Source organism: Danio rerio, chromosome 21 (genome assembly GCF_052040795.2).
Source record: "Danio rerio strain M-AB ecotype USA chromosome 21, GRCz13ab, whole genome shotgun sequence".
Lineage (NCBI taxonomy): Eukaryota > Metazoa > Chordata > Actinopteri > Cypriniformes > Danionidae > Danio > Danio rerio.
This window is the reverse complement of record NC_141041.1, coordinates 5,749,155-5,775,000: the sequence shown is the minus strand read 5'-3', so window position 1 is coordinate 5,775,000 and position 25,846 is coordinate 5,749,155. Positions and strand designations below refer to the sequence as shown.

The 25,846-nt window shown below is 38.7% G+C and overlaps 2 protein-coding genes and 1 long non-coding RNA gene across 14 annotated transcripts in view; 1 reads left to right on the top strand and 2 right to left on the bottom strand.

Annotated features, from left to right (window-relative positions):
- zgc:122979 overlaps window positions 1-2,627 on the bottom strand; it is a 5,048-nt gene extending 2,421 nt beyond the window's left edge. The window contains 3 exon segments of the mRNA NM_001037574.2: window positions 292-797; window positions 1,049-1,295; window positions 2,439-2,627. Of these exon segments, the coding sequence (NP_001032663.2) occupies window positions 292-797; window positions 1,049-1,295; window positions 2,439-2,534 (849 nt within the window). The 5' untranslated portion in view covers window positions 2,535-2,627.
- Window positions 1-25,846, top strand: part of LOC141379962 (uncharacterized) — a 49,528-nt gene that overhangs the window by 16,777 nt on the left and 6,905 nt on the right. For 2 of the 11 annotated variants that reach the window (XR_015519889.1, XR_015519892.1), the window contains exons 3-6: window positions 6,681-6,714; window positions 11,233-12,368; window positions 13,028-13,237; window positions 19,486-19,624. This is a non-coding gene — a long non-coding RNA (uncharacterized LOC141379962). Of the gene's footprint in view, window positions 1-5,390; window positions 5,799-6,680; window positions 6,715-11,232; window positions 12,369-13,027; window positions 13,238-19,485; window positions 19,625-25,846 lie in introns of those variants that run through there. The other 9 variants (XR_015519891.1, XR_015519893.1, XR_015519899.1 and 6 more) reach the window with 7 other exon arrangements.
- The window catches only part of thbs4b (thrombospondin 4b), a 32,387-nt gene continuing 15,603 nt past the window's right edge, over window positions 9,063-25,846 (bottom strand). The window contains 18 exon segments of one of the 2 annotated variants that reach the window (NM_173226.1): window positions 9,063-9,523; window positions 11,225-11,364; window positions 11,474-11,646; window positions 11,736-11,932; window positions 12,037-12,085; window positions 12,172-12,350; window positions 13,007-13,200; window positions 15,671-15,723; window positions 15,815-15,933; window positions 16,037-16,196; window positions 16,327-16,434; window positions 16,539-16,643; window positions 16,728-16,880; window positions 16,974-17,051; window positions 19,464-19,601; window positions 22,511-22,662; window positions 24,992-25,043; window positions 25,156-25,238. In NM_173226.1, coding sequence (NP_775333.1) covers window positions 9,465-9,523; window positions 11,225-11,364; window positions 11,474-11,646; window positions 11,736-11,932; window positions 12,037-12,085; window positions 12,172-12,350; window positions 13,007-13,200; window positions 15,671-15,723; window positions 15,815-15,933; window positions 16,037-16,196; window positions 16,327-16,434; window positions 16,539-16,643; window positions 16,728-16,880; window positions 16,974-17,051; window positions 19,464-19,601; window positions 22,511-22,662; window positions 24,992-25,043; window positions 25,156-25,238 — 2,192 coding nt within the window. In that variant the 3' untranslated portion in view covers window positions 9,063-9,464. 2 annotated transcript variants of the gene reach the window in all.

Below are 25,846 nucleotides of genomic sequence, written 5' to 3'. Positions count from 1 at the left end.
CTTTGGAAAATAGATGCAAGAGGGCGTAAAGGCAAAATAAGATGCACTGCTAGAAAGGAGCGAATGACAGAATGTGTGTGAGACGATGCTGAGAGCTGAGGAGGCGGTGTGTGTGCGAGTTGGGAGGGGGAGTGTGTGAGAGAGTGTGTGTGTGCTCTCAGGCTGCGGGGGAGTGATGCTAAATTTAGATGCAGCTCTCTGCAGAGGCTTATTGAGTACCAGTGACTGCGAGGGAACATTTCGTACCACCAGACACACACACATTTATGTACACACACATACTCATCTCACCTCTCGCAGAGTGATGGTGCAGGTGTACACAATATGCGAGCCGTCTCGTCTGAAGTGGGCGTGTTTCTTCTCCTTGATCACGAAGGCTAGGTCGTTCGGGGCGTGGCCGAGCATCTGATGGCCCTCATTGGGGAAGGTGATCCTGGTGCCCTCCTTCCATCCTTTCTTCACCTCCACGTCGAACACGCGCTCTTCAGGCTTCAACGTGTGTTTGTCTGTCTGACGCAGGCGTGTCAGTTTTACACGCTTGGTCACGCCCATCAGAATGTCCTCCAATGATACTGAGAGATCGTGGACTTCGGCATCGCCTGCTGGCTTGAGCCCGCCTTTGTTGCCATGGTGGCGGCTGAGGTGGGGAAGGGGGTTTCTTGTGAATGGGTTGAACAGGTCATCATCGGAGTCCAAGTCGAAGTTGAAGAACATGTGCCAGGAGTGGGCGTCGGCTTTTGAGTTATGGGAGGGGTCTGTTTTGTTGCATGTTGGAGCCACTCCCCCTTTGGTCAACCCTAAGATGAAGAGATTTTAATTAGGTGCATGTCATTAAAGCTTGCCTTTAAGAAAGAAAAAACGGGTTCATTCTGTGGTTAAAGTATGAATTATTGATGAATTCTGCACTAGCTCTGCAGCACTGCGAATCAGTTGAAAAGGGGTTGTGTGAACCCACTGAACTCGGTGCTCGCTTGCATCTTCGGGACTCTTATTTTGACGTACCGTCATCTAAATGCATTTTAACATTGTTTAACGTTCAATATCTCACCTTGTTGATCATAGATGTTGCGTTTCTCGGGGTCTGTCAGGACGTCGTAGGCTTGAGCGATCTGTTTGAATTTGTCCTCGGCGTCTGCGTCTGAGTTCTTGTCTGGGTGGTAACGGAGCGCCAGACGCTTGTACGCCTTTCTGATCTCCTCCTCGTTGGAGTCGTTTGAGACGCCGAGCACAGAGTAGTAATCCACACACTCTGGTGAGGGTGGAGGGCTAGACACCTCAGGTTCCTCACGCACCTCCTGTGTACACACAGACAGGCAGATGGAGTTTAGTGTGTGCTCATTTATAGTTCAACTACACAGGGTGATCCCCCTCCAAAAATTATAAAGTTTGTTTTAACTGGCAAGGATGCGAGTAGCATAGAAAATAAAGGGGGTTTCCCATAATAGTAAGAGTTGGTGAGGGTCTCAATGACCAAATTTTTCATTTAAACATCAATTTTGAATCCTACTCTTTATTCATGGGCAGAATTTTTTATAATTACTTTATGATTGCTGTAAAATCACTATACAAAACGTTTAAAATATTAATTCTTTAACCATATCGTATCAAATATTCTCTACTTCACAAAAGTTGAGAGCGTATATCTTATAATATGGCATTGTGTAATATATAATATACATTAAAAATTATTTGAATGTATTTTATATAGATGAAGTTTGATAAAAAGTCTACATATTCCCCACTATATACGAACTGAGTGTGTTTATATAGTGTAGAGTACAGTATAGGGGTATAAAGATAATATCCCTTATATTCTCCAATATATAAATCAATTTATGTATATACGTAAAAGTTTCCCTCTATATTCCTAATTATATAATATACTCACAATATTTGCATTGTAGACTATATATATATATATATATATATATATATATATATATATACACATACATACATACATACATACATACATATATATATATATATATATATATATATATATATATATATATATATATATATATATATATATATATATATATATACATACATAGACACATAAACATTTACAATGTACACATGAAGAGTTTAGATGCATCTTAAATTTTCTTCTAAAATGAGCATATTTTGTCAGGCTCCAGTGTGTAGGTTCAGTAAATTCACTTTATGGCAAAGAATACCCTCTTTTAATTCCATTTAAAATCAAGTAATTGAACATAAACATTTGAGGTTGAGAAAATGTCCAATTTAATGCATCTGAATGCTTCATAAGTAAAGATATTTGTGCATATATGTGTGCATAAATATATGCATTGCATATACCTCTATATATTTCATGCACAAATATTATATTCCACACTAAATAATGTAGCAGGGAATATACATGCATCAATAAAATGTAGCATGTGATTTCAATGTCATGTGCAGCATCTCACCTCTGAGCTCCATGATCCCTCCTCTCCGTGGATCACTCGCACTTTGCACTTGACGTTCTTGTGTTTGACGCCGAACTGAGTCCAGATGAGAACCATGGTGCTGATGCTGCTTCTGTTGCCGGTATATGTGTGTATAAGAGAGAGCCGGTGAAGCTTGAGCTGCTGTCTGCTGCATCTCCCGCCGCTCTGCTCGAGCTTTTATACCCGCGCTCTACACACAGCGCCCACGCTGCGTGACCGAGCTTCCCCGGCCACTCCCACTTTTCGCGGACACGTAGAGGGAATACCGCGTGCCCGCCAATCCACGCTCGCCGCCGTTGCGGGCTGAGATGAGCATCACGCGGATGTGGCAGCCTACCTCTCCATGTGGAGGAGCGTTTCCGGAATTCACAATGAGTCTCATCCCTCCCTCCCTTCCTCTTCATCCATCCTCCTATCCTAAATTGGTCTTCTGTTACAGCTTGTTCTCTTGGCTCGTCTCTTGGCTTTTTTGGATTGAAAGTTGTGAATGATGATGGCAAATGGTAGTAAACGAACACAGGAAAAAAAGCACGCACATACATATGATAGTAAATAAAGCCGTTTTAACAGAGTCGTGCACACCCAATTATTAACTAAATTCGGCCATCTCTGCACAGGTAAGCAGAACATATAATATATATGAGTGAAATGCAATATATTATCTTGGATTTATGCTTTTCGCATGTGAAACCACTATCTAAATTGCTTTATTTATATTATTATTAGTTAAATGATAGTAAATTGGCCATTTATATAACCTATATAGTTTATATATCTGTATAATATATAGAGTTTTATTGTCTCTATATTCTTATCTTTTAAAGTTATATCTAATTCGCTTGAGTTATATTATTATTGGTCAAATGATGGTAGGTTGGTCATTTATATAACTTTTTTTTTCTTTCAATCAGAGTTTAATAGTTTCTATATTCTTCTTTTTTTCTTTTTTAAAGTTATATATATATATATGTATATATATATATATGTATGTATATATATATATATATGTATGTATATATATATATATATATATATATATATATATATATATATGTATGTGTATATATATATATGTATATATATATTTATATGTATGTATATATATATATATGTATGTATATATATATATATATGTATGTATATATATATATATATATATATGTATATGCATATGTGTATATGCATATGTATATATATATGTATATATGTATGTATATATATATATATATATATATATATATATATATATATATATATATATATATATATATATATATATATATATTAGGCTATATCTTGCACAGATTAATGTCTAAATTGTGTTAAGTTCCACAATATATTCATTTATTTCTATCTAAAGTCTGTCATCTCTACATTTTCTGCTTACCTGCAATGTCTATGAGTAAAATGCAATATATTATTTTGGATTTGTTCTTTTAGTGTGGAAAACCACTATCTAAATTGCTTGAGTTATATTATTATTGGTCAAATGATAGTAAGTTGGTCATTTATATAACTTTTTGTCTTTCAATCAGAGTTTGATTGTTTCTATATTCTTCTCTTTTAAAGTTATATATGTATATTAGGCTATATCGTGCACAGATTAATGTCTAAATTCTGTTGAATTCCACAATATATTAATTTATGTCTATCTAAATTCTGTCACCTCTATATTTTCAGCTTACCTGTGCAATGTCTATGAGTAAAATGCAATATAATATTTTGGATTTATGCTTTTAGCATGTTAAACCACTATCTAAATCGCTTGATTTATATTATTATTGGTTAAATAATAGTAAATTGGACATTCATATAACATTTTTTTTTCTTTCAATCAGTGTTTAATTGTTTCTATATTATTCTCTTTTCAAGTTATATGTATATTAGGCTATATTTTGCTCAGATTTATGTCTAAATTGTGTTGTATTCCACAATATATTCATTTATATCCATCTAAATTCAGTCATACATTTTCTGCTTACCTGTGCAATGTCTATGAGTAGAATGCAATATATTATCTTGGATTTATTCTTTTAGTGTGGAAAATCACTATCTAAATCGCTTGATTAATATTATTATTGGGTAAATTATGGTAAATTGGCCATTTATACAACCTTTTTTCTTTCTATTAAAGTTGAGTTGTTTTTATATTCTACTTTTTTTAAAGTTGCATGTGTATATCATGTACAGATTTGTCTAAATTGTGTTGTTTTCCTGAATATATTAATATCTAAATGTCTGTAACTAATTCCAGATAGGCTTTGTGTTCAGTAAGCACATTTTGTACGCTGTTTTATTTATACACCAGTCCTAAATTGTAGTTTTAGCAGTAATTATTACTTGCAAAATTAGAGTTCGCCTATGGTGCATGTGTTTTATACATCTGCACTGCTGCAGACCCCTGAACTGCCCACCTGTTGGACAATCTGCTTAAATGTCAGTTTTATTATATAATGTCAAGTCATGTTTGAGGCTTTGAACAAGCAATGAAGTCTTATTAGAATATACACACTAATTCAATGTCCTTTCATTGTGTCAAAGTGCAATTAAAGCTGATGGAAACTGCAGCCGCTTCGCCCACACATGCAATTATATGCAATTAACATGCGATTGTCAAGTCTGGTTACTTGTATACCAATAATTATTAATGCTCGTCACGGTGACAGTTGATAATGTTCCCGTCTCCGCGAGAATAAAAGTTCTTTGCGCATCCGCAAGCGCGCGTTCACGATCTTCGCCGTTAACCGGCCGCAATTGCATTAAAGCGGAGCCTTGGGGAATGTCGCATTACGCAACGTACGTGCAGGTGAATTGCACATTCCTAAGTACATAAATGGCCATATTTCCTCAGACGTGACGCTTCCAGCCAATCACGAGCGGAAGATGCTTCAGGATTCCCGCTGGTACCGGAATATTGGACAAATTTGGTGTATATGCTCCTGTCAGAAACGTCAGAGAGAGTCTCCAAGCCAGATTTCGTCCATTTTGGAAAAATAGAAAGAGCTAGCGCAGGAAAACCGAGCCTAATAGTGTGAATGACACCTCGAAATCTGTTAGTATATCGACCAGCCGGACATTTCCGTCGTGTCTGGAGAGATGAATGCGATATCAGGTCGTGTTTGTGAGGAAAATGAGGGAACATTATGCTAGCGCTGTGTCGAGGACATTCAGGGTACATTGTGCTTCTGCGGTGTAAAAAGCTCAGCAGGGGCTCTTCAGAAGTCGTGATCTCGTGCTTTTAATAATAACTCTTGGCTCGTGACCAGCGGATGCCCAACTGTGCCGCGTAATTTTCGCGCCCTTATTGTGTCGAGGTCTGTTAAGCGCGCGTAGCCTACTGTAAGTATGACTTATTAGCGTCGCCTAAATGCTTCCTAAATTAGTTCCTGTCAAAATTAGAGCCCATCTGTCACACATTCGAGTAACTGAGGGGTGTCCAGTGAGTTAGTTGTGAATTTGAACAGATATAACTTCTCAATGACCCACATTAGCCGAGCATTTTGCAAATATTAGCTTCTAATATTTTTTTAATTTGACGAATATTTGATTGTTTAAAATATGTTTAGGCTGTTGTCAAGGTGTTTCTTTTGGGTGGTTCCCATCTTACTCAGTTAAAAGAGCCTATAACCACAGATATTAAGAGTTTGTATGCTAAAACTTATAAATGCAGTCTGAATGTTTCTCTAAAATGTGCATATTTTTTATCAGGCTCCTGTGTGTATGTTCAGTAATATCACTTTTACGGCAAAGAATAAGTCCTTTTCTTGGTCTTTGAAGTGAAATGTCTCAACATAAACAAAGAAGGTTGATAAAAATGTTCATTTTCTATGGAAATTTCAGACAGCACTTAGTAGTTTTTGCATCTGAACTCCTCATATATCGGCCACGACTCTTATTTGTTGTAAGCAGAAGGCAGTTTTACTCATTTTATTATTGATAAGTTGCATATATATAGTGTTAGTACACTTACACAACAAAACCCCCATATACCTTATGTATAAATGCTCTTAAACTATTAATGAAAGTTCATATGTTTTTTTAAATTGCTTACTTTTATGGAAATACCACAGTATTCTTTGATACTGTAATAATACGATCACCACAGCATCATTTCACTAGTGTAATAGTAAAAAATCACATACGATTCTAGAAAATATTTACCATCCTACACAGTCTCTGCCTAACCTTTTCCTCATTTTGCCATATGTGTATGTGTTGTAGGATAAACTGTGTTGCAGGGGAGTGATATTCACAGGTACGGTTCTTCCTACACCACCTTCGCCTTCTGCACTCATTCTTTCTCTCTCAGTCTCCCAGTAAAGGTTACGGGGGTGATTCACAATGAGTAAAGTGGCATTTGACAGCACACTTCAGATCATTTCTCAAGTCAGATTCATTTGGTTGTATAATGCCTTTCATAATCAACTGCTTTGCTAATGAATTCAACCTCAATTTGTCGACAGACTGAGTGATTGTCTGAAACGCATTAATATTCAGAACAGAAAGCGAGACATGAGGTAAGGCAGAGACAGTAAAGAGAACGGACTGCTCTATTAATAGCACACAGCAATAGGCAGTGAATGTTAGGTCCACACTGCCATCTGGTGATGTTGTGGTGCTTTAAAATGTTCTGAACAGTAAATGTACCATTTAAAAGCACCCCCCCCCCTCTTCAAACTCTCTAATAAAACAGCTCCCACATAAAGAGGAATGTAAACTGAGGCAAGAACTGCTGAGGTTAGCATGAGCTAAAAGCAAAAACAGCAGGAGAGAGACTTTACTCTTGTAGTTAACCGACTCTGGCACTAATGCTGCAACAGTCTCTCATGTGAACAAACGTATTGCCCCATCAAACAAATTCTGCTCCAAACTCCAGTAATCTGCCTGCCGACAGCATTTTTAAGGCATCATATGCTATACCCAGTGGTGTAAAGTAACTAATTACAAATATTCAAATTACTGTAATTAGGTAGTTTTTCTCGGAATTGTATTTTACTAACTAGTTTTAAAAATGTGTACTTTTACTTTACCTTGAGTACATTTTTAGTGCAGTATCTGTACTTTTACTCCACTACTTTCCTTCCACCTGCAACCTGCAGTCACTAATTAATTTTTTTCTTGTCTATGGAGATTAGAAAAATCAGTTCCGTATTTCCTGTCCAATCAAATCACACATACACTGAAAAAAGTTTTGCATGCAGAACTGTTGCAAACAATTTATTTGTGTTGAATTTAAACAAACAAATTAAGTTTAATAATGTTCGACTTAATTTGTTTGTTTAAATTCAACACAAATAAATTGTTTAGAACCACTGAACTTAAAAAAAATGAGTAAATCCAAGGAATCATCTTTGAATAATTTTTTTCAGTGTAGAAGGTAAATTGCATCATAATGATCTACCTCAAGACATGTGCGTTTTAAGACATTTTAAGCATTTAAAGTGTCCAAGAAGATGTTCAAAATCTTTGCACACATTGACCCAGAGACTGTTTAGATCAGGGATGCCCAAACAGTCCTGGAGGACCGATGTCCTGCAGATTTTTGCTCCAACTTGCCTCAACACACCTGCATGGATGTTTCTAGAAAGCCTAGTATGAGATTGATTAGCTAGCCCAGGTGCGTCTAATTGGAATTGGAACTAAACTTTGCAGGACACCGGCCCTCCAGGACCGAGTATGGGCAGCCCTGGTTTAGATGGATGTCACTGATGAGAAGTTGATGAATATTTACAGTTTGATGACCGAAATGGCCCTAAACACCCAGCAGACACAAGATGTCAACATGATGTCAGATTGAAATTGTACCCTAATGTCGTGAAAACGCTGCATTTTGTTTGGAAATGAAAATCAGGTTTACATCAGAACACAACGCCAGCCTGATGTCACTGCCCAACTTCCAACCAAATATCAACGTGTAATGATGTTACAGCTTGACGTTTTGTCGACATTACCACTATAACATCTATCAGACGTTGAATTTTGGTTGCCATAACTGATGAATAAACATCAGTATTTTACATCAATATGACGTTGGTTTAGGATGTTGGCTCAACATTTGATTTTGGTCATTTTTTAACAACCTAAAATCAATCAAATATAAACGTCTTTTGATGTCATTATTGGACGTCAAAATAACGTTGTCCTTAGATGCTGGCAAGACACTGAATTTTGGTCACCTGACATCACAACCAAAATCTAACCTAATTTTATGACATTGTGTGCCTGCTGGGCAATAACTAAATGCACTACAGAATGTTATGTTTACACACACACATCCACAAATTACATGTAAATGCATCAACTTTTAACAGTGTAATACTCACTACTCAGAGTACTTTTTAAAGGGCTACTTTTTACTCCTACTTTGAGCAATATTTACAACAGGTACTTTTACTCTACTAACACTACATTTTTAGGCAAGTAATGGTACTTTTACCTAAGTATGATTTGTCAGTACTCTTTCCACCACTGGCTATACCCCTATAAAACATCTGGCTATAGTCAGTCAGCTCACCAGATTTGGTGTTGTCTCGGGCGGCCACAGAACAAACACATCTTGGTCAGATAGAAGTACAGTCATACATCAGACAGGCTGACATAACATATTGTCACATGTCATGAAATTATTTTTTTATTGGTGCCAAACATGAATGTGAGGTTTTATTTTTGGAATATGTCATAAATGTCCTGTTTACACAGAATTTGATGCAAATGCACTTGTATTCTAGGCAGTTATAGCTGATATTTGTACCTTGACTGATAATAGAAAATAATATATATCTTATCTAAATGTTATATGATTAATCTAGCTAATTTGCATAAAATGTTTGACCAGAGTAAAAAATTGCAGGTTTAGTGTTTCTTTAAAAAAAAAAAAAATGCCATACACATTGTGTATACACATATCCCAATTCTACATACATTGTGTACAAATGTGTTTCACACATTCATAGACACACTGTGTGTAACAGTGTACTGGTGTGAACATAGCATTATGGGAATTATTTACAAGGGGTCCATGCCATGTTGTGTACTGAACTCTTGGAAGTCCTCTGGGATGGTGTCTGGAAAAAGATGTAAAAAATACAACATGATTAGTCTAAAGGTTTTACATATAATCTGATATTTGCTTGTTTCAAGGATACACTGTAAACCCAGCAGTCAACTTAATCAAATAAAATGAGTGTAGTCAACTCAAAATTCAACTTCAACTTCAACTTAAATGGAGCAAGTTCACAGTACTCATATAGATTAGTTTTTTTAACACACAGCTACAACTAATGCCAAGTTCAGACTGCATGATTTTAGCCCCAAATTTGACTCGCCAACAGGTTTTAAGAAATCACTGACAAATTCCCTACTGAAAAATCCAGCTTAAACCAGCCTAGGCTGGTTGGCCGGTTTTAGCTGGTCGACCAGTCTGGTTTTAGAGGGGTTTTGGCCATTTCCAGGCTGGTTTCCAGCCATTTCCAGCCTGGTCTTAGCTGGTCAGGCTGGTCAAGCTGGCTTTAGCTGGATTTAGCTGGTCATTTTCCAGCCTGACCAGCTAAGACCAGGCTGGATATAGTTGGAAACCAGCCTGGAAATGGCCAAAACTCCTCTAAAACCAGGCTGGACAACCAGCTAAATACAGCCAACCAGCCTAGGCTGGTTTAAGCTGGATTTTTCTGCAGGGATGCTTGAACTCACAGGGAAATCGGTGCTCGTTCACGCAGGTAACAATCACACAATGTAAACTATCAAAGATGCAATCTGAGAGAATCGCAGATGAGTCGCCGATGCCTGTGAGATATTTGGCATGTTAAATATCTGGAGCTGTCAGCGATTCAATTCATGCCGTGTGAAATGAGTTTTGACTGAAAATAACATCGCTGATCACCTACAGCCAATGAGAGAGCAGCATCCATAGCATAGGTATCTGCAGGCCAGCGGGAGGAAAGGGGAGAAGTTAAAAGTGCTCATTTTCTGTTTATTTGAACCCAAAAAATTGAGGAAAAACTAGTAGAAATTTGGCTGGAGCACTTGTGTCTGTTTGACTTGTCATGTGAGCAACCACAACCAGGTCAAAAAAGAAAGGTGAGAAGGAATAGCTAATTCCCTTCAAACCCAGGTCAGCAAATATGTACTGTACAATATTTTCTACCTCATTAAAAGCTTGTTTTCTCGTTATGTAGTTAATAACGAAAGATATATTACGTGTTTTTGGTTGTGAGACGTAGTTTGAACGAAGTTGTCGGCGATTCTTCCTATTGTAAAGTCATATAATGTGAACCCCTCTGTCGCCGATCCATCTTGCAGTGTAAACAAGAGACAAAACACTAGCCCAGATAGTCATGCAGTGTGAAAACATCCGTGACATGACTACTTTGAAAATCATGCAGTTTGAACTCGGCATAATGTTGCAATCGGTTTCCTCAAACGAAATTGAGTTGCCTTAACTTATTGAGTTTTACTATACTCGGTTGGTTTGAGTTCTCTTCATTTATTGGCTTTTACTGTACTCAAATTGCTACGTTTACTCAAATGGATCAAGTTCACAGTACTCATTTGGAATAGTTTTTAAACTTAAATGGTTTGTTGCAATCAGTTTCCTCAAATGGTTCGAGTTACCTTAACTCTTTGGGTTTTAAGCGTACTTGCGTAATAAATAACATGATAAATGACTTAACTGTCACTTTCAATCACATTTATGTATTCGTCCAGTTTAAAGATTGTGTAAATGTTGCATTGCTGCATTAACTCAGAACATATGTTTGTGTTCTCACCATTGCAGCGGTACTTCAAGTTTGACCAGATGATGTTCTCCTGAGAAAAGCAGAACACTCCCAGTCTTCCTCCTCTCATTGTGGTATCAATTGTCACCCCAGAATCTGCAACAAGCTCTGTTCCCTCATAGAAACGAACCCTAAAAACACATACAGTGTCCTGAATCCTGACTCATTTTATTTATCATGAGCAACAACTTTGATTGTTTAGCTTCAAACTTTAAGTCACTTGTATTTTGATCGGCTCACCTGATGTATCCAACTTGTGGGCGGTGCTGCAAGTACCAGCGGTATGATACCTTGTCCTTCCAACCAACGTTTCTTGGATCCTTCCACAGGAGACGTACCTGATCATTAGTGTCACCTGTATGCCAGAGCGAGTTCCTCAAATGCTCACCTGGACCAGTCTTGGACTTCACTGCCTGAGAACGAGAGTTAGAGTTCTGTTAATCCCATGCAGGACTTTCTCACGAATGAAAAGATCGCATATCTTGAAATTCAGCTGATCAACCTTCAGCTGAATGCCAGGTTCAGCTACAGCTCTGAAGGGTGTGGCCTGCCAGTACGTCTGTTCTGTTTGCTTCCACATCACCACGTAGAAACTGGAGGAATCTTGGTATCCAAAGATGAACCCGGCATAGTCGTCATCAGTCACTGTATTTACATGGAATGTTCCCTCGAAATCAACACCGCTAAATGCCGTGTAACCTGGTCGTCAGAGAGAGGAATGCATCACCCATAGCCTGTGAGGCCTCGTGTAATTGCCTTGATTTAGAAATGAATTGCCATAGGCCCTGATGGGAAAAACTCACCAACAGCAAGGCCTGGATCACTGTTCATCGTTTGGACAATCTCCATTCCCTTTACATCAAAGAATTTGTCAGATCTCTGATTCTCAAACAGTTTTAGTGACATAAAATTACATATATTTGTTGCTAATCTGTTACCTGGTTGAGAACCACCCAGTTGGGGTCAATCTGGGCATCACCCTCCGGATCCAGTACAACTGTCTGATAGGCTCTGAAATCTGTCAGTGTGATCTCGGCATTTTCTGGACAGTTATCGATCCTGTCGATTACCTTGTCCTGGTCAAAGTCGGATTCACATATGTCACCCACTCCGTCATCTGTGTAGAAATGAACAGGTGAGTGAGGTATGATTGGAATATGATATCTCTATGTTTAAGGGAATGGGAAATGCAAGATTTCCTGTGATTTATGTCTGTACACAAAGGTTTCATGTTGTTTAGAAGACTTGGAATATATAGTGCAAAAAAATATCAACAACTTTTAGAGATTTCTGTTTTCGGTACACTGATATTGGGCCGGGGTGAGGCAGTGGTGCAGTAGGTAGTGCTGTCGCCTCACAGCAAGATGGTCGCTGGGTCGCTGGTTCGAACCTCGGCTCAGTTGGCATTTCTGTGTGGAGTTTGCATGTTCTCCCTGCCTTCGCGTGGGTTTCCTCCGGGTGCTCCGGTTTCCCCCACAGTCCAAAGACATGCAATACAGGTGAATTGGGTTGGCTAAATTGCCCGTTGTGTATGAGTGTGTGTGTGGATATTTCCCAGAGATGGGTTGCGGCTGGAAGGGCATCCGCTGTGTAAAAACTTGCTGGATAAGTTGGCGGTTTATTCCGGTGTGGTGACCCCGGATTAATAAAGGGACTAAGCCGACAAGAAAATGAATGATATTGGGCCTTTCTTTCTTGCTTCCAATAGCGTAAAACATAGTAAGTAAATGATCAGAGAATAATGTACTATGTAGAGATTATTGATGTACTCACTGTTGTCGTCTATCTGTTCAGGGTTGGGCACCAACCGACAGTTATCTGGTCCTGGAGGCAATGAGTCGGGAATACCGTCGTTATCATCGTCATCATCACATTCATCTCCTATTCCGTCTTTATCTGTGTCTAGCTGGGAGCTGTTAATTACCATCGGGCAGTTGTCCTTGCTATCTTGGTGTCCATCACCATCACTGAAGGACACAAGAACATTTCAGAAAAACTCTTAAGGTGCTTTTCCACAGCATGATATGGAGTTGTTTGATTTGGTACAGCTCACTTTTTAGGACTTTCTGTTCTAATTACCTAAAATGAAACACGGGGAACTGCAATTAGGTATTCCCACTTAACTATTTAAGTGTTCACTTAAGCGTTGCTACAAAGTCCTTAGTAACCATTTTACCTTAACAAATTTAGGGGCCCAAAACATCTCGTTTAAATCAAATTAAACTCAGTATATTGAAACTAAAATGATACCAAATAAAGCAATTATTAAATTGATCTAAAACAAACTTGATACTTTTTGTGAAATTAGTAATTTTTGGCAGTGTTTCTCATCCATGTTCCTGGAGCGCCAATAGCTCTAAACATTTTCCATGTCTCCTTAGCCCAGGGGTGTTCAAACTCAGTCCTGGAGGGCCAGTGTCCCGTTAGTTTAGCTCCAATTTGCTTCAACACACCTGGCAGAAAGTTTCTGGTATATCTAGTAAGAGTTTGATTAGCCGGTTCAGGAGTGTCTGATTAAGGTTAGAGCTAAACTCCAGGACACCGGCCCTCCAGGACTGAGGCTGCGTCCGAAACCGCCTACTACTCAGTAGGTACTGCATTTGAATTTAAATGTACTACTTGGCTGTTAGAAAACTACGTTCTATTCAGTATGAATGTGAAAAGTATAAATGAAATTTGGACATACTACATCCGCCATTTTGTCATGGTCACGTGACCTACCTGCGTCAGTTGCGTCGCTTTCCTCCCATTAAATAATTCTCTCGCGGGGCATCATGGGATAGCGCAGCGTGCATGGGATGTGCACTCCAGAATCTCGCTGGAAGTAGGTCATCCGGGTACTTCTCGCATACTGATTTTCGAATTCTATAAATTTGGACATACTACATGGCTCGCATACTGATTTTAGCATACTGTATAGTATGGAAGTATGTGGTTTCGGACGCAGCCCGAGTGTGGACACCCCTGCCTTAGCCAAACACACCTGATTCAGATCATTAGCTCATTAGCAGAGTCTGAAAGACAAAGGAGACATCCTAACATTCAGTGCTGGTGGTCCTCGAAAAACATGGCTGAAAAACAGATTTATAGGTTATAGTAATCCTTTTTCTCTTTGCAAATTCAGCTACAAAAATAGATTTTCATTTTATATTCAGATTGGTTTTCTGTGACTTTAGTAGCAAAATATATTAATAGGTGAATGTTGCATATGGAATTCAGTGAAACACTTGGAAAAGGCACTGGTAAGTGTGACAATTAAAAAGATTGTTGCAATGCTCTTAATGAAACCCCTTGCCTCTAGGATATTTTTTGGCCCGAGGGATACCCCTAAGTCAGGGGTGGCCAACCTGGAGAGCCACCTTCCTGCAGATTTCAGTTGCAGCCCATATCAAACACACTTGTCTGTAATTATCACGTGGTGTTCAGGTCTTAATTAATTGGTTCAGGTGTGTTTGATATGGGTAGCAACTGAAATCTGCTGGAAGGTGGCTCTCCAGGAACAGGGTTGGCCACCCCTGCCCTAAGTCAAATAACTTGAGGACTTTCATGCAACTTGGCCGTGGTACTTTTTCAGAACCAACTTCCAAGAAAGCTTTACCATTACCAAACATGATGAATACACACTTTGCTGACCAAGATTGGTCCAAGAGCTACTTAGTCTCTTAGAATGTCATTGGATTTTGTGATACAAAACAAATATAGTTAAATAGTCAGCTGCAGCCACTGCTCTAGAACACCATTTAATCGATAAAATCTGTTGCTTTTGTGTTGTGGGTTAGTTTGTATGGAAGGTTTGTTGCATTTAGGATGATGTCACAGTAGAGGCAGGGCAACTATATTTATAGTCCCATCAACTTTAAAGGGTACAAACTGGTAAGCAAAACCGAAGTGCGCCGAACCATGCGAATCATACCATACTGCGCATTATAAAAGTGGCTTAAGAAATTTTTACAAAATTTTCTGATAATTCAATGCAGCAATAAGAAACAGATATGCAAAGGCCAGCTTCCAGCCTCCACTGCTGAGTCTGCACCTCTGCACAAGACTTTTGGTCAGCGGAGAAATTAAAATGTTCGTGCCGAACTGAGTCTGGTTCTCTCAAGGTTTTTTTTTCTTCACTCTCCTATTGGTGAAGTTTTTTTTCCCCTCTCCGCTGTCGCCACTGGCTTGCATGGTTCAGGATCTGAAAAGCTACTCATCGATGAATTTGCTCTTCAGTGTTTGGACTCTCAATAATGACTTCAAACCACACTGAACTGAGCTAAACTGAACTGAACTTTAACACTAAAAACTGAACTACCCTGATCCAGTTACTATGACCATTAATGTGAAGCTGCTTTGACACAATCTACATTGTAAAAGCGCTATACAAATAAGGCTGAATTGAAGTGAAAGGAAACATATTTTAGTATCATGTGCTTGAGGATTCTTTCATACCTGTCTTGATTTGTATCACAAGAGTCTCCGACAAGATCATTGTCAATGTCAGACTGCGGAGAAAAGGATTATATGTAAATTACATATTTTTATAAAAATGGAAGTAGAATCGCAGGGGAATTTTGCTGTCTGCAAACGGTCTACCTGATTTGGATTTGGGATATCAGGACAGCTATCGCATGCATCCCCCACCCCATCCCCATCACGATCCAGCTGATCACGATTTTTCACTCGCTGGCAGTTATCCAGGAAGTTCTTCAGCCCTGACAATTAAGGAAATCAAAATGGGAACAAATTAGTATTACACAATCATTTGTGTGTTGGTTTCAGACATAAGTGTGTGTGTGTGCTTGTGTCCCTATTTACCATCTCCATCCATATCATCATCACATGCATCTCCGAGTCCATCAGAGTCTGTGTCTCTCTGGTCTGGGTTATCCACTCGGACACAGTTGTCACAAGCATCACCATGGCTGTCCTTATCACTATTCTGCTGATTTATATTTGGCGTCAACCAGCAGTTATCCTACAGTATACACAGGAACAAGATCTGGTCTTTATTTGCTTCATAACTAGACCTACGAAACTGAGATTCTGCAGTGCATCAATACATTAACAACCATCGCGTGAATGCACATGCATATTTGTGCATTTACCTGCTCATTCAATATTCCATCTCCATCTGCATCTGGGTCACATGCGTCACCCTTCCCATCGCCATCTGCGTCCTCTTGTCCCGAGTTTGGAACGGTAACACAGTTATCCTGGTATTGAGGGCACAATATGGATGAGCTCTCCCAGAGACAGGCAAGTGATGTCACCAAAGCCCTAAGCTAGTCAATATCGATTGCACTGTTGCCATGGTTACCTTTCTGCAGGTTGGGTCTCGGCAGCGCAGCCTCTCATCAGGGTACCCATCGATGTCAGTGTCTTTCCCGCAGAGATAACCATTTCCAGCCCATCCAATGCCACACTAGCACACACGCAGCATTCGACTTTGAGCTTAATGCCTTTTCTTTTTAAATACGTGTGAATTTTTTGTGCTTTAAAGGTGTACCTGGCATGTAATGGTGCCGTCTCTCTCCTCCGTGCACTGTGCATTGGGATCGCAAGGGTTCTGCAGACGGTTTCCGCAGCTTTTCTCTGGCTTACAACCTCTGATCTGGTCTCCCGTGAATCCGGTTTTGCATCGCCCGCATTGATATGATCCCTACACACAACATAACACACTCTGAGGCACTGTTATTTTGCTTTGCATGCATGTGCGATCATGGAGATGCATTATGAACGAATTCGTTCTCACCACAGAATTCACACAGATGGAGTTCGCTGTGCATCCTCCATTATCTGGCCCTTTACACTCATCAATATCATCACACACCTAAAGACAATGTCGAAGTTAGGAAATGTACACTAATACACAATCATAAACAAAATGGCCATTTCAGGATAGTCATCAATCCTGTTAATCAGTGACTGCATTAAACTTAGCAATGGTAATTGGTTATATAAACTGGTAATTGGTTGTCTCGACATTTTCTAATGCAGTTTAGAGGTGAGCAAGTTTTTACACTGCAATGAATGATAAATAATGTTATGATTTGTTATGAATATAAAATGTCATCTATAAAATTAGGATTATTTTTATTATGCTGTTTTTAAGTGAAGTTTATTCATAAACTAATTTCGAGAGGATCACGTGCTTATGATTTATCACGGCCGGTCTCGCATTTGCTAATCAATATCTTCATACAAGCCCTAAGCTACTTTAAATAACCACAGTTTTTAGTTCACCTTATCTTCGTTTGGAAGAAACCCCCCTTCTCACCCAAGCACACACACACACAGACAAAGCTCGTGCGCGCGCACTAACACACACACATAAGCACCAAGCACACACACAGGCAAAGCTCTCTCTCTCTCATTCGCGCATGCATTAACACACACACACACACACACACCCACCTACCTCTCTCATTCGCGCTTGCGCACACATACACACACACACAGCAAAAAACAAGCTAAACACAGCATTGCGCTATTTAATTTACACACATACATATGCGTACTCGCTCGGGAGTCGGGAGCGATATTGCTTGACAGCCCGCTCCCGTCCCAAATTAAACCCGTTACCGACCGATCCCGCGATTTATTCGGAAATTCATTCGGAATGCAGACCTCTACCCCACAGCAAGAACACTGCCAGCCCTGGTCCCACAGGACCAGTGGGTGTTTCTGTGAGGAGTTTGTATGTTCTCCCCATGTCCACGTGGGTTTTCCCCGGGTTCTCTGGTTTCCTCCCACTATCCAAAGACATTCAACATGCATAACAACCAAGCATTTATCTAACCCCTCGTGTTCCCTTAGCTACCGCAGCAGGGGGGTTCTGAGATCCACCAAGCTCAGGCTCCCCTCTCGCTCTGCCAAACGGGAGGAAGCCCCGGGCTCAAGGAGTCCTTGAGCTCGGGGCTCTCTCCCGGGACAGCATGCCAAACAAAATGATCAGCTAAGTGTGAACTCTTGAAAAGGGAAACGAAAACCACCAGTAGGTGACAGCAAGTCTGATTCCCTAAATTATTCATTCAACTGATTGGTTTCAAGTTGTTGATTCATTAAGAAGCCAATTAAGTTATTGGCTTGTGTCTGAAATCGCCTACTACTCAGTAGGTGCTGCATTTGTATTTTTATTTATTTTTCAAACTACCCAGGTTCTGCAGGTTGCAATGTCCCGAATTTTGGTTGCCAATTTTAAGCCAATTGTAATGGAGTGTTTTGGTTAATTTAAACGTACTACTCGGCCGTTAGAAAAGTATGTTCTATACAGTCTGAATGTGAAAAGTATGAATGGAATTCGGACATACTACATCCGCCATTTTGTCATGGTCCCATGACCTACCCTTGTAAATTGTGTCGCTCCACTCACATTCATGAATTCTCTCACAGGGCATCATGAGATGCATGGGATGCGCACTTCAGAATCTCAACCGGAAGTAGTAGGTAATCCAGGTACTTCTCGCATACTGATTTTCGAATTCTATGAATTCGGACATACTACTCGGCTCGCATACTGATTTTAGCGTACTATGCAGAATGGAAGTATGCGGTTTCAGACACAGCCATTGTTTTTATAAATAGCTCATTAAATCATTGATTCACCTGAATTTTTGTTAATCAACACTGTTGCGTGTTGCATATAGAGTTACACAGTTATATTGAGTTACAGTTCTGCTTTGTTTACAACTTTTCATGGCATCAATTGAGCATTGGATTGGAGCATTCTTATTTACAGATTCGAAAATGTGTACACTGTAAAAATGATATGATCAATTAGTCCTGACAACATATGTTTTTAGGTCATTTTAACTTAAAATTATGTTAGAACATGATTAACTTTAATAAGTTACCTAAGCTGTTTTAGGTCAACAATGGGCTTAAAAGGTCAATTTGATTCAGCTTAAGTTAAGGCAGAATATTTTTTTACAGTGTAGCTTCACTTGAGAAGTCCTCTTTTGTGGCCTAATGGAATAATAAAGTGTCCACTGGATGTGTACTTCAGAATCTAGCTGGAAGTATTAGGTTGTGGTTTGGATGAACTCGACTCAAAAACGATTTGCTGCTTGTTCAAACTGCTTATTTAAAATGAGTTGAAACAATACAATGCTTACGTTTTTTAGTGGGGACAACTTAATTGATTTGTGTTGGGACAAAATATAGTAATTGTGTTGAACCCAGAATTTTTACAGTGTGTATACTATCAAATCCTGCATATTTGGTTGCAGGATCAATGACAAACCTGCTTGTGTGTTTGTGCATAGGCCACGCCAACACCCTCCAGTGGTTTGCCAGTGAATCCAAGAGGACAGGCCTCACAGCGGAAGCCTGGAGCCATGTTCACACACCTCACACCAGGAAAACAGGGGTTAAACTGGCACTGCGGAAGACATTCATCAAAGGGTTAGTTCACCTAAAAATTCAAATAATCCCATGTGTTACAATTTAAAGTGATGTATTGTCTGGGTTGGTGTTGTGTATTGTGATACAAAAACCCTTTAATAAACTGCTAGTGTAACCCCACTGGTCCTACGCCACCCAACCCGCTCCAAGCTGGTATCGAATCGGCGACCTTCCGCATTGGAGTCAGTTGCTCTACCAAGGAGTCTTAAGACCATGGTCTCTAGCGAATGTCGCTAGAGCACCCTTAGAGGTCAGAGGAGTGAGGTTTACCTGCACAGCACTTACTAGCTGGCCTCTGCTACATTCACCCCCCTAAACCGCACTCCCATCCGGGTCACGGCACCAATGTAACCCCGCTGGTCCTACACCACCCAACCTGCTCCGAGCTGGTATCGAACCGGCGACCTTCCTCATGGGAGTCGGTTGCTCTACAAAGGAGGCTAAAGACCATAACCTCTAGCGTTTGTCGCTAGAGCACCTTTAGAGGTCAGAGGAGTGAGGTTTACCAGGATAGCACTTATTAGCTGGCCTCTGCTACACTAGTACATTTTCCAGACTTATTTCTCTTTTATTTCCAATGTCAATAAAAGTCACTTAATTAAACTGTAGAGTTAAGTTTGTAATATCAAAAGTCGATAGAGCACAGATCAAGGTCCCATAATGCAATTCACAACCATAAATAAACACTTGTGAATCTCAAAATACAAAAACCGTTAATTAACAGATATTTTTGCAGTATAGGTGTAAATGAGTTTCTATTTTGGTCAAATCCAATAAAATTTACTTTATTAATTATGTTGGGCATTTCCAGATCTACAATGCCAACAGTTTATTGTGGGGTGAATAAATGTGAATCCATGCATTTTTTAAGACAAATATCCATATTTAAAACTGTCTTTGCAACTTTAGGGGACCAGTCCATCAATGTCTCCATTTTTTGAGGTGTATTTTTTTGTTGCATTAGCGCCCTGTCTCTTTTTTTACCTTGCTTCCACGTTCGTTTTAGCTGTGCAATCGTTTCACAGTGATAGGAAAAATGCAGTGCTGTCCAGCTGATGGCGCTAATGAACCAACAAATGCACCTCAAAAAGAGAAGACGACAAAGCGATGACCAGAAGTTACACAAAAGGGTTTGCAGTTTTAAAATTTGGATATTTTTCTTACAAAATAACATAAGAACTAATATTTGAAGAAATAAATCCATGAAATAACAAAAAGTTGTGGCAGTTTATCACCAGGTTTTTCTACCATAATTTACAGCACAAATACATAGTTGAAGTCAGAATTATTAGCCCCCTTCAAATCTTTTAAAAATATTTTACAAATTATGTTTAACAGAGCAAGGGAATTTTTACAGTATGTCTGATAATATTTTTTTTTTCTGGAGAAAGTCTTATTTGTTTTATTTCGGCAAAAATAAAAGCAGTTTTTAATTTTTTCAACACCATTTTAGGGACAAAATTATTAGCCCCTTTAAGCTATTTTTTTTTTCTTGCTAGTCTACAGAACAAACCATCATTATACAATAACTTGCCTAATTACCCTAACCTGCCTAGTTAACCTAATTAACCTAGTTAAGCCTTTAAATGTCACTTTAAGCTGTATAGAAGTGTCTTGAAAAATATCTAGTCAAATATTATTTACGGTCATCATGTCAAAGATAAAATAAATCAGTTATTAGAAATGAGTTATTAAAACTATTATGATTAGAAATGTGATGACAAAATCTTCTCTCCGTTAAACAAAATTGGGGAAAAATAAACAAGATATATATATATATATATATCATTAAACTATTAAACATTTTAATAAAAGTCACTTTTGTTTTAATTTGCAACATCAAAAGATATTAAAGAAAAGATTAAGATCCCATAATTCAAAAGCATAAACAAAGAAATTTTTTTTAAATATGGTAAACTGAAAATTTTAGAGATTAAAAAAAGCTTTTTTTCTGTAAATGCATAGTAAACATGCTCCAAAGGAAAAACAGTTGCTTTTCTTTTGATTCACTAATAAGTAGTTTTTCCCCATCAAAAAGAATGTATTTGTCATATTTGCCACTTTGCCTTCTGGCAAGCATTCTAACATATCCCTACTTGGATTTCTGGCTCGTGTTTCCTCCTCTCATATTAATTCCTGTCTGACTCTACACTGTCCTTTTAAAACTGTCATAATTTAGGTTTTATGACCGTTTCCAACTCTCCCTGAGCTTTAAAGGGAAAGTTCACCATAAAATAAAAAAGTTACTTGCCCTTAGTTTGGTGTTGACCTTCAGCAGAATGTTGCTTACCAGACATTTGATGGTAAATGTTAGTAAAAAATACCATGGAAGAATAAGGATACCGTAAACTGTTTGCTTACCTACATTCTTCAAGCCTCTTTTCCAATAATAAAAACCTTGTATTAATTTGGAACATATCAGTAAAGTGAGTAAAATGACGGCAGAATTGAATACCCCTTTAGATTTAGCCATTTCTGCTGCATTTAAAGGGCTAGTTCACACAGAAATGAAAATTCTGCCATCATTTAGTCACCCTTGACTTATTCCAAACCAATTTGAGTTATTTTTTTCTGTTGGACAAAATAATTACTGAGGGATGTTGGAAACCTGTAACCTGATTGTTCGCTTGCTCCATTGTACGTGGCTGGGCCATCTTAGTAAACCAATATCTCTGACATCTCAAAGTAAGTGCTGGCTGTTTGCATTCATTTTTTGTTTTCCTTTTAGTCTTGAATGATCTTTTTTAGACTTTTTAGTTCATCAGAAAACAAGTCTAAATGTAATTTGAACTACTAAAATTTGCATCATTACGAAAGTCTTATTAGCAATTGTCCACCCAATCTACTTCCCCCAGTCTATTTTGGAATATCAAAATAGGCACATACCTCATCAACATCGTCACAGCTGTATCCATCTCCAGTGTATCCATCGGGGCATGGACCACACTCCACCCCTTCAGCTGTTTCTATGCACATATCATCACGGAAACACACTCCAGGGGCGCACTTTGGTTTCACCACCTCCGCTCCACTCAGCCCTAGAAATTAACCAATCACATTCAGCATGTGAAACTCTGTCCTGCCTCCGAAATCGTATACTTCCCTACTATATAGTCTGTGAAAACCGTATGTGAGCTATTATATTTGAATTCGGTGTTCAAAAAAACAGTAGGCGAGAAGTACCCTGATGACTTAGTACTTCTGTTATTCTGAAAAGTGTGCTGAAAATGGACGCTACACATGATGTTTTGCAGGAGATTTTACGAATGGGAGTCTTTTATCTAAAACATTTTTATTTGTATTAGAATGCTTGCATTTTGAGTATTATTTGCTCATTAATGGGAGCTGTTTTGGTCCCTTAAATTTCTTAAGGGGAAATGGTTAAGGAAACACTAAGATAATTGAGAGGAAATACTTAGGGCTCTATTTTGACAGTCCATGCGCAGGGCGCAAACGCTTTCAGGGCGTGTCAGAATGCATTTTTGCCAATTTACGGACGGGAAAATCCGCTTTGCGCCATGGCGCATTGTCTAAAAAGGTTGAGTTTATTTTCTTAATGAGTTATAGGTGTGTTTTGAGAATAAACCAATTAGAGTCTCATCTCCCATTCCCTTTAAGAGTCAGCTGCGTCGCGCCATACGTGCATTTGCTATTTACAGGACGCAAAGTAAGTCTAAGTGGATAAAATGAGCATTTCACAAGCAAACAGTTTTATTTAAGAGGAAACTTTTAAACAGAGCATCTACTGCCTGAGAATGAAAGATAATGGATCTACTTTCACTTTCGCTCTTGGATAGGGAAACCTTTACGCACAGACATCAATTAGTCTATAAATAAATACTTTTGTTTGTTAAGCGCAAATATTCGCTTCAAAACTGTTTCTAAATTCAGTTCTAATTTCCAGCAAACGATAAATAAATGAACAACAATAACGAAGTGTGTTCAAAAACCTGAGTTATGTCCTAATACACATGCTGTGCCCCATATAGTCTAAAACCTGACAGGTGGGCAAATCTAAGCTTGTTTTTAATAAAACAAATATAAATATGGATATAATAAATAATACTGCTAATAATAATAACATTATACAAAAGCAAATAGTTATGAATGAACTGAAAAAGCCTCCCGAGATGAAGAAGACATAAAAGCAGTGATTTTTCATATTTATGTAGGCTAGAAAATAATATGATTTGTAATATTTTAATCCTTTATATTTATATCCTATATTTATTCTTATTACATCCTATATATATCCTTAATATTTAAATTTTTTCATATGTAAAGATATTTGCCTATTGCTCTCTTGTGCGTATTAAGCAGTGTGTAAGCGAGGCGCAACTTTGCGCCGGAGTTTAGACCGGGTTTGTTTTGGTCTAATGAAAAATCTATTTTAGTTTCTCAAAATAGCAACGCGCCGGCAGTGCACTTCAGAACTTTTTAGACCAGAACGCCTTTGGGCGCACAAATGAGCGCTAACGCATTTGCTAATTAAACAGCGTGGCGCAACGCCTCAAAACGACTCTTGCGCCAAGCTGAAACTTGTGCCACATTGCGCCGGGTGTATGATAGGGCCCATAATGGCAGTCTTAAATTCATTAAGTTGACTTTTAAAAAAATATTTATGGACTAGCCTTATTTAAACACTCTCAAATCTTTCTTAAATATCAGGCAGGAGGCAAGCTCAATCACTCAGCTAGATGGTTATTTGTCTGAAGTTCCCATCCCCAGAAGGGAAACCCATTGTTGCAATGTGCTAATTCAATATTTTATTTGTAATTGATTTATTCTTTGAAACTTAAATATTAATTTATGCATTTGCAATGGCTTGATTATAATAAGGTTACAGAGTCATAGCCATAAATGCAATGATGCTAAAAATTTGCATAATTTCAGTTTTCGGCCTTGCTTTCCTTTTTTTCGGTTTTGGCCAAGATTTTTCATTTCAGTGCATCCCTGTTTTTTTTTTACCAAGGCAACCCAGGGTGGCGAAACATAATTGGGTAAACAGGCAGTGGGCGAAGTTACACAGACTAAAACAAAGACACACATTTCAACATGAAACGCACATTTTTCAGGCAGTATAATTGACTTTAGCACTGTTATCTTTTTTTAGATTAGCAATTATAATTACTTAAGCATGTTTCTTAAATATCTGTAAACAGATGGTATTTATGCTTTAAAAGAGTCCAAAACTTACATATAGCATTAGATCAAGTTTCATGATTGCACTCCTGCTTCAAATTTATTTCAGCTTTGGCGACTAGTGTTTGTTTCCCACATGGATGTTTTTAAAATGTGTTGTTTGGGTCTCTTATCTGCACCAGCTAACTCATGCACATCATGCTCTTGGTCATTCAGACGTCTTACCGCAGGCCTGGCACTCAGAGATGGTGTTTCTGAGGAAAGATGTTTCCTTCACCTGTAAACATGCGTGCAAACACAAGGACATCTCAGTCGTAAATAAGGAATGGTGGAAATTAGGAACATTAAACAAAAGGGTACAAATGAGTAATAGACGGGAAAGATTTTACCTGCTGAATAAGAACGTCTTTCAGCTCATTAATGACCTTTGTTAGCTCCAGCATCTGAGTTGTAAGCTGTTTCGTGTTAAGCCCTTTACAAACAACAAAAAAGCCAAATTTAATCATTTTAACAGACAAACAACTTACTCCAGCTCTTTTTCTCAAAGTTGCACTCAGTAAATGGACTCATATTGCTTTAGTCATTCTTAATGGAAAATCCTTGCTGGTGATGCATTATTAAATATTGAACTGTGATCAATGCTGTACAAGTACTGTTCATTCTTAGGGTGCTTTCACACCTGTGAATCGATTCAGTTGTTCCGAAACAGAGATTACTATTGTTACATTGTTGCTCTTTGCTCTTGAAGCGGTTCACTTTCACACTGCAAAGTTTCTAATCGGACCAAAAGCGCTAAAACAAGTCACGTGCGAGTAAACTCTCCTCACATTGGTCAGAGTGTCAGGGTTTATTTTGCAGCGTCCCGCTAAGCTGTCAGGAGAGGTGGTGGTTTGGTGGTGATTGACAGGGTGCGTGCGCGCGACATGTCTGAGGAGAGATGCGGTGGGGAGGGGTGAGAAAGGTGCGTGACGATGCCTATTTGAGGACCGGGAGGGAGACGCGAGATTACCGGGAGATCATCACTCGTTTGCGGGCATCCGGAGACTCGCGAAACTTCCCGCCATACTCATAATTCTCTCT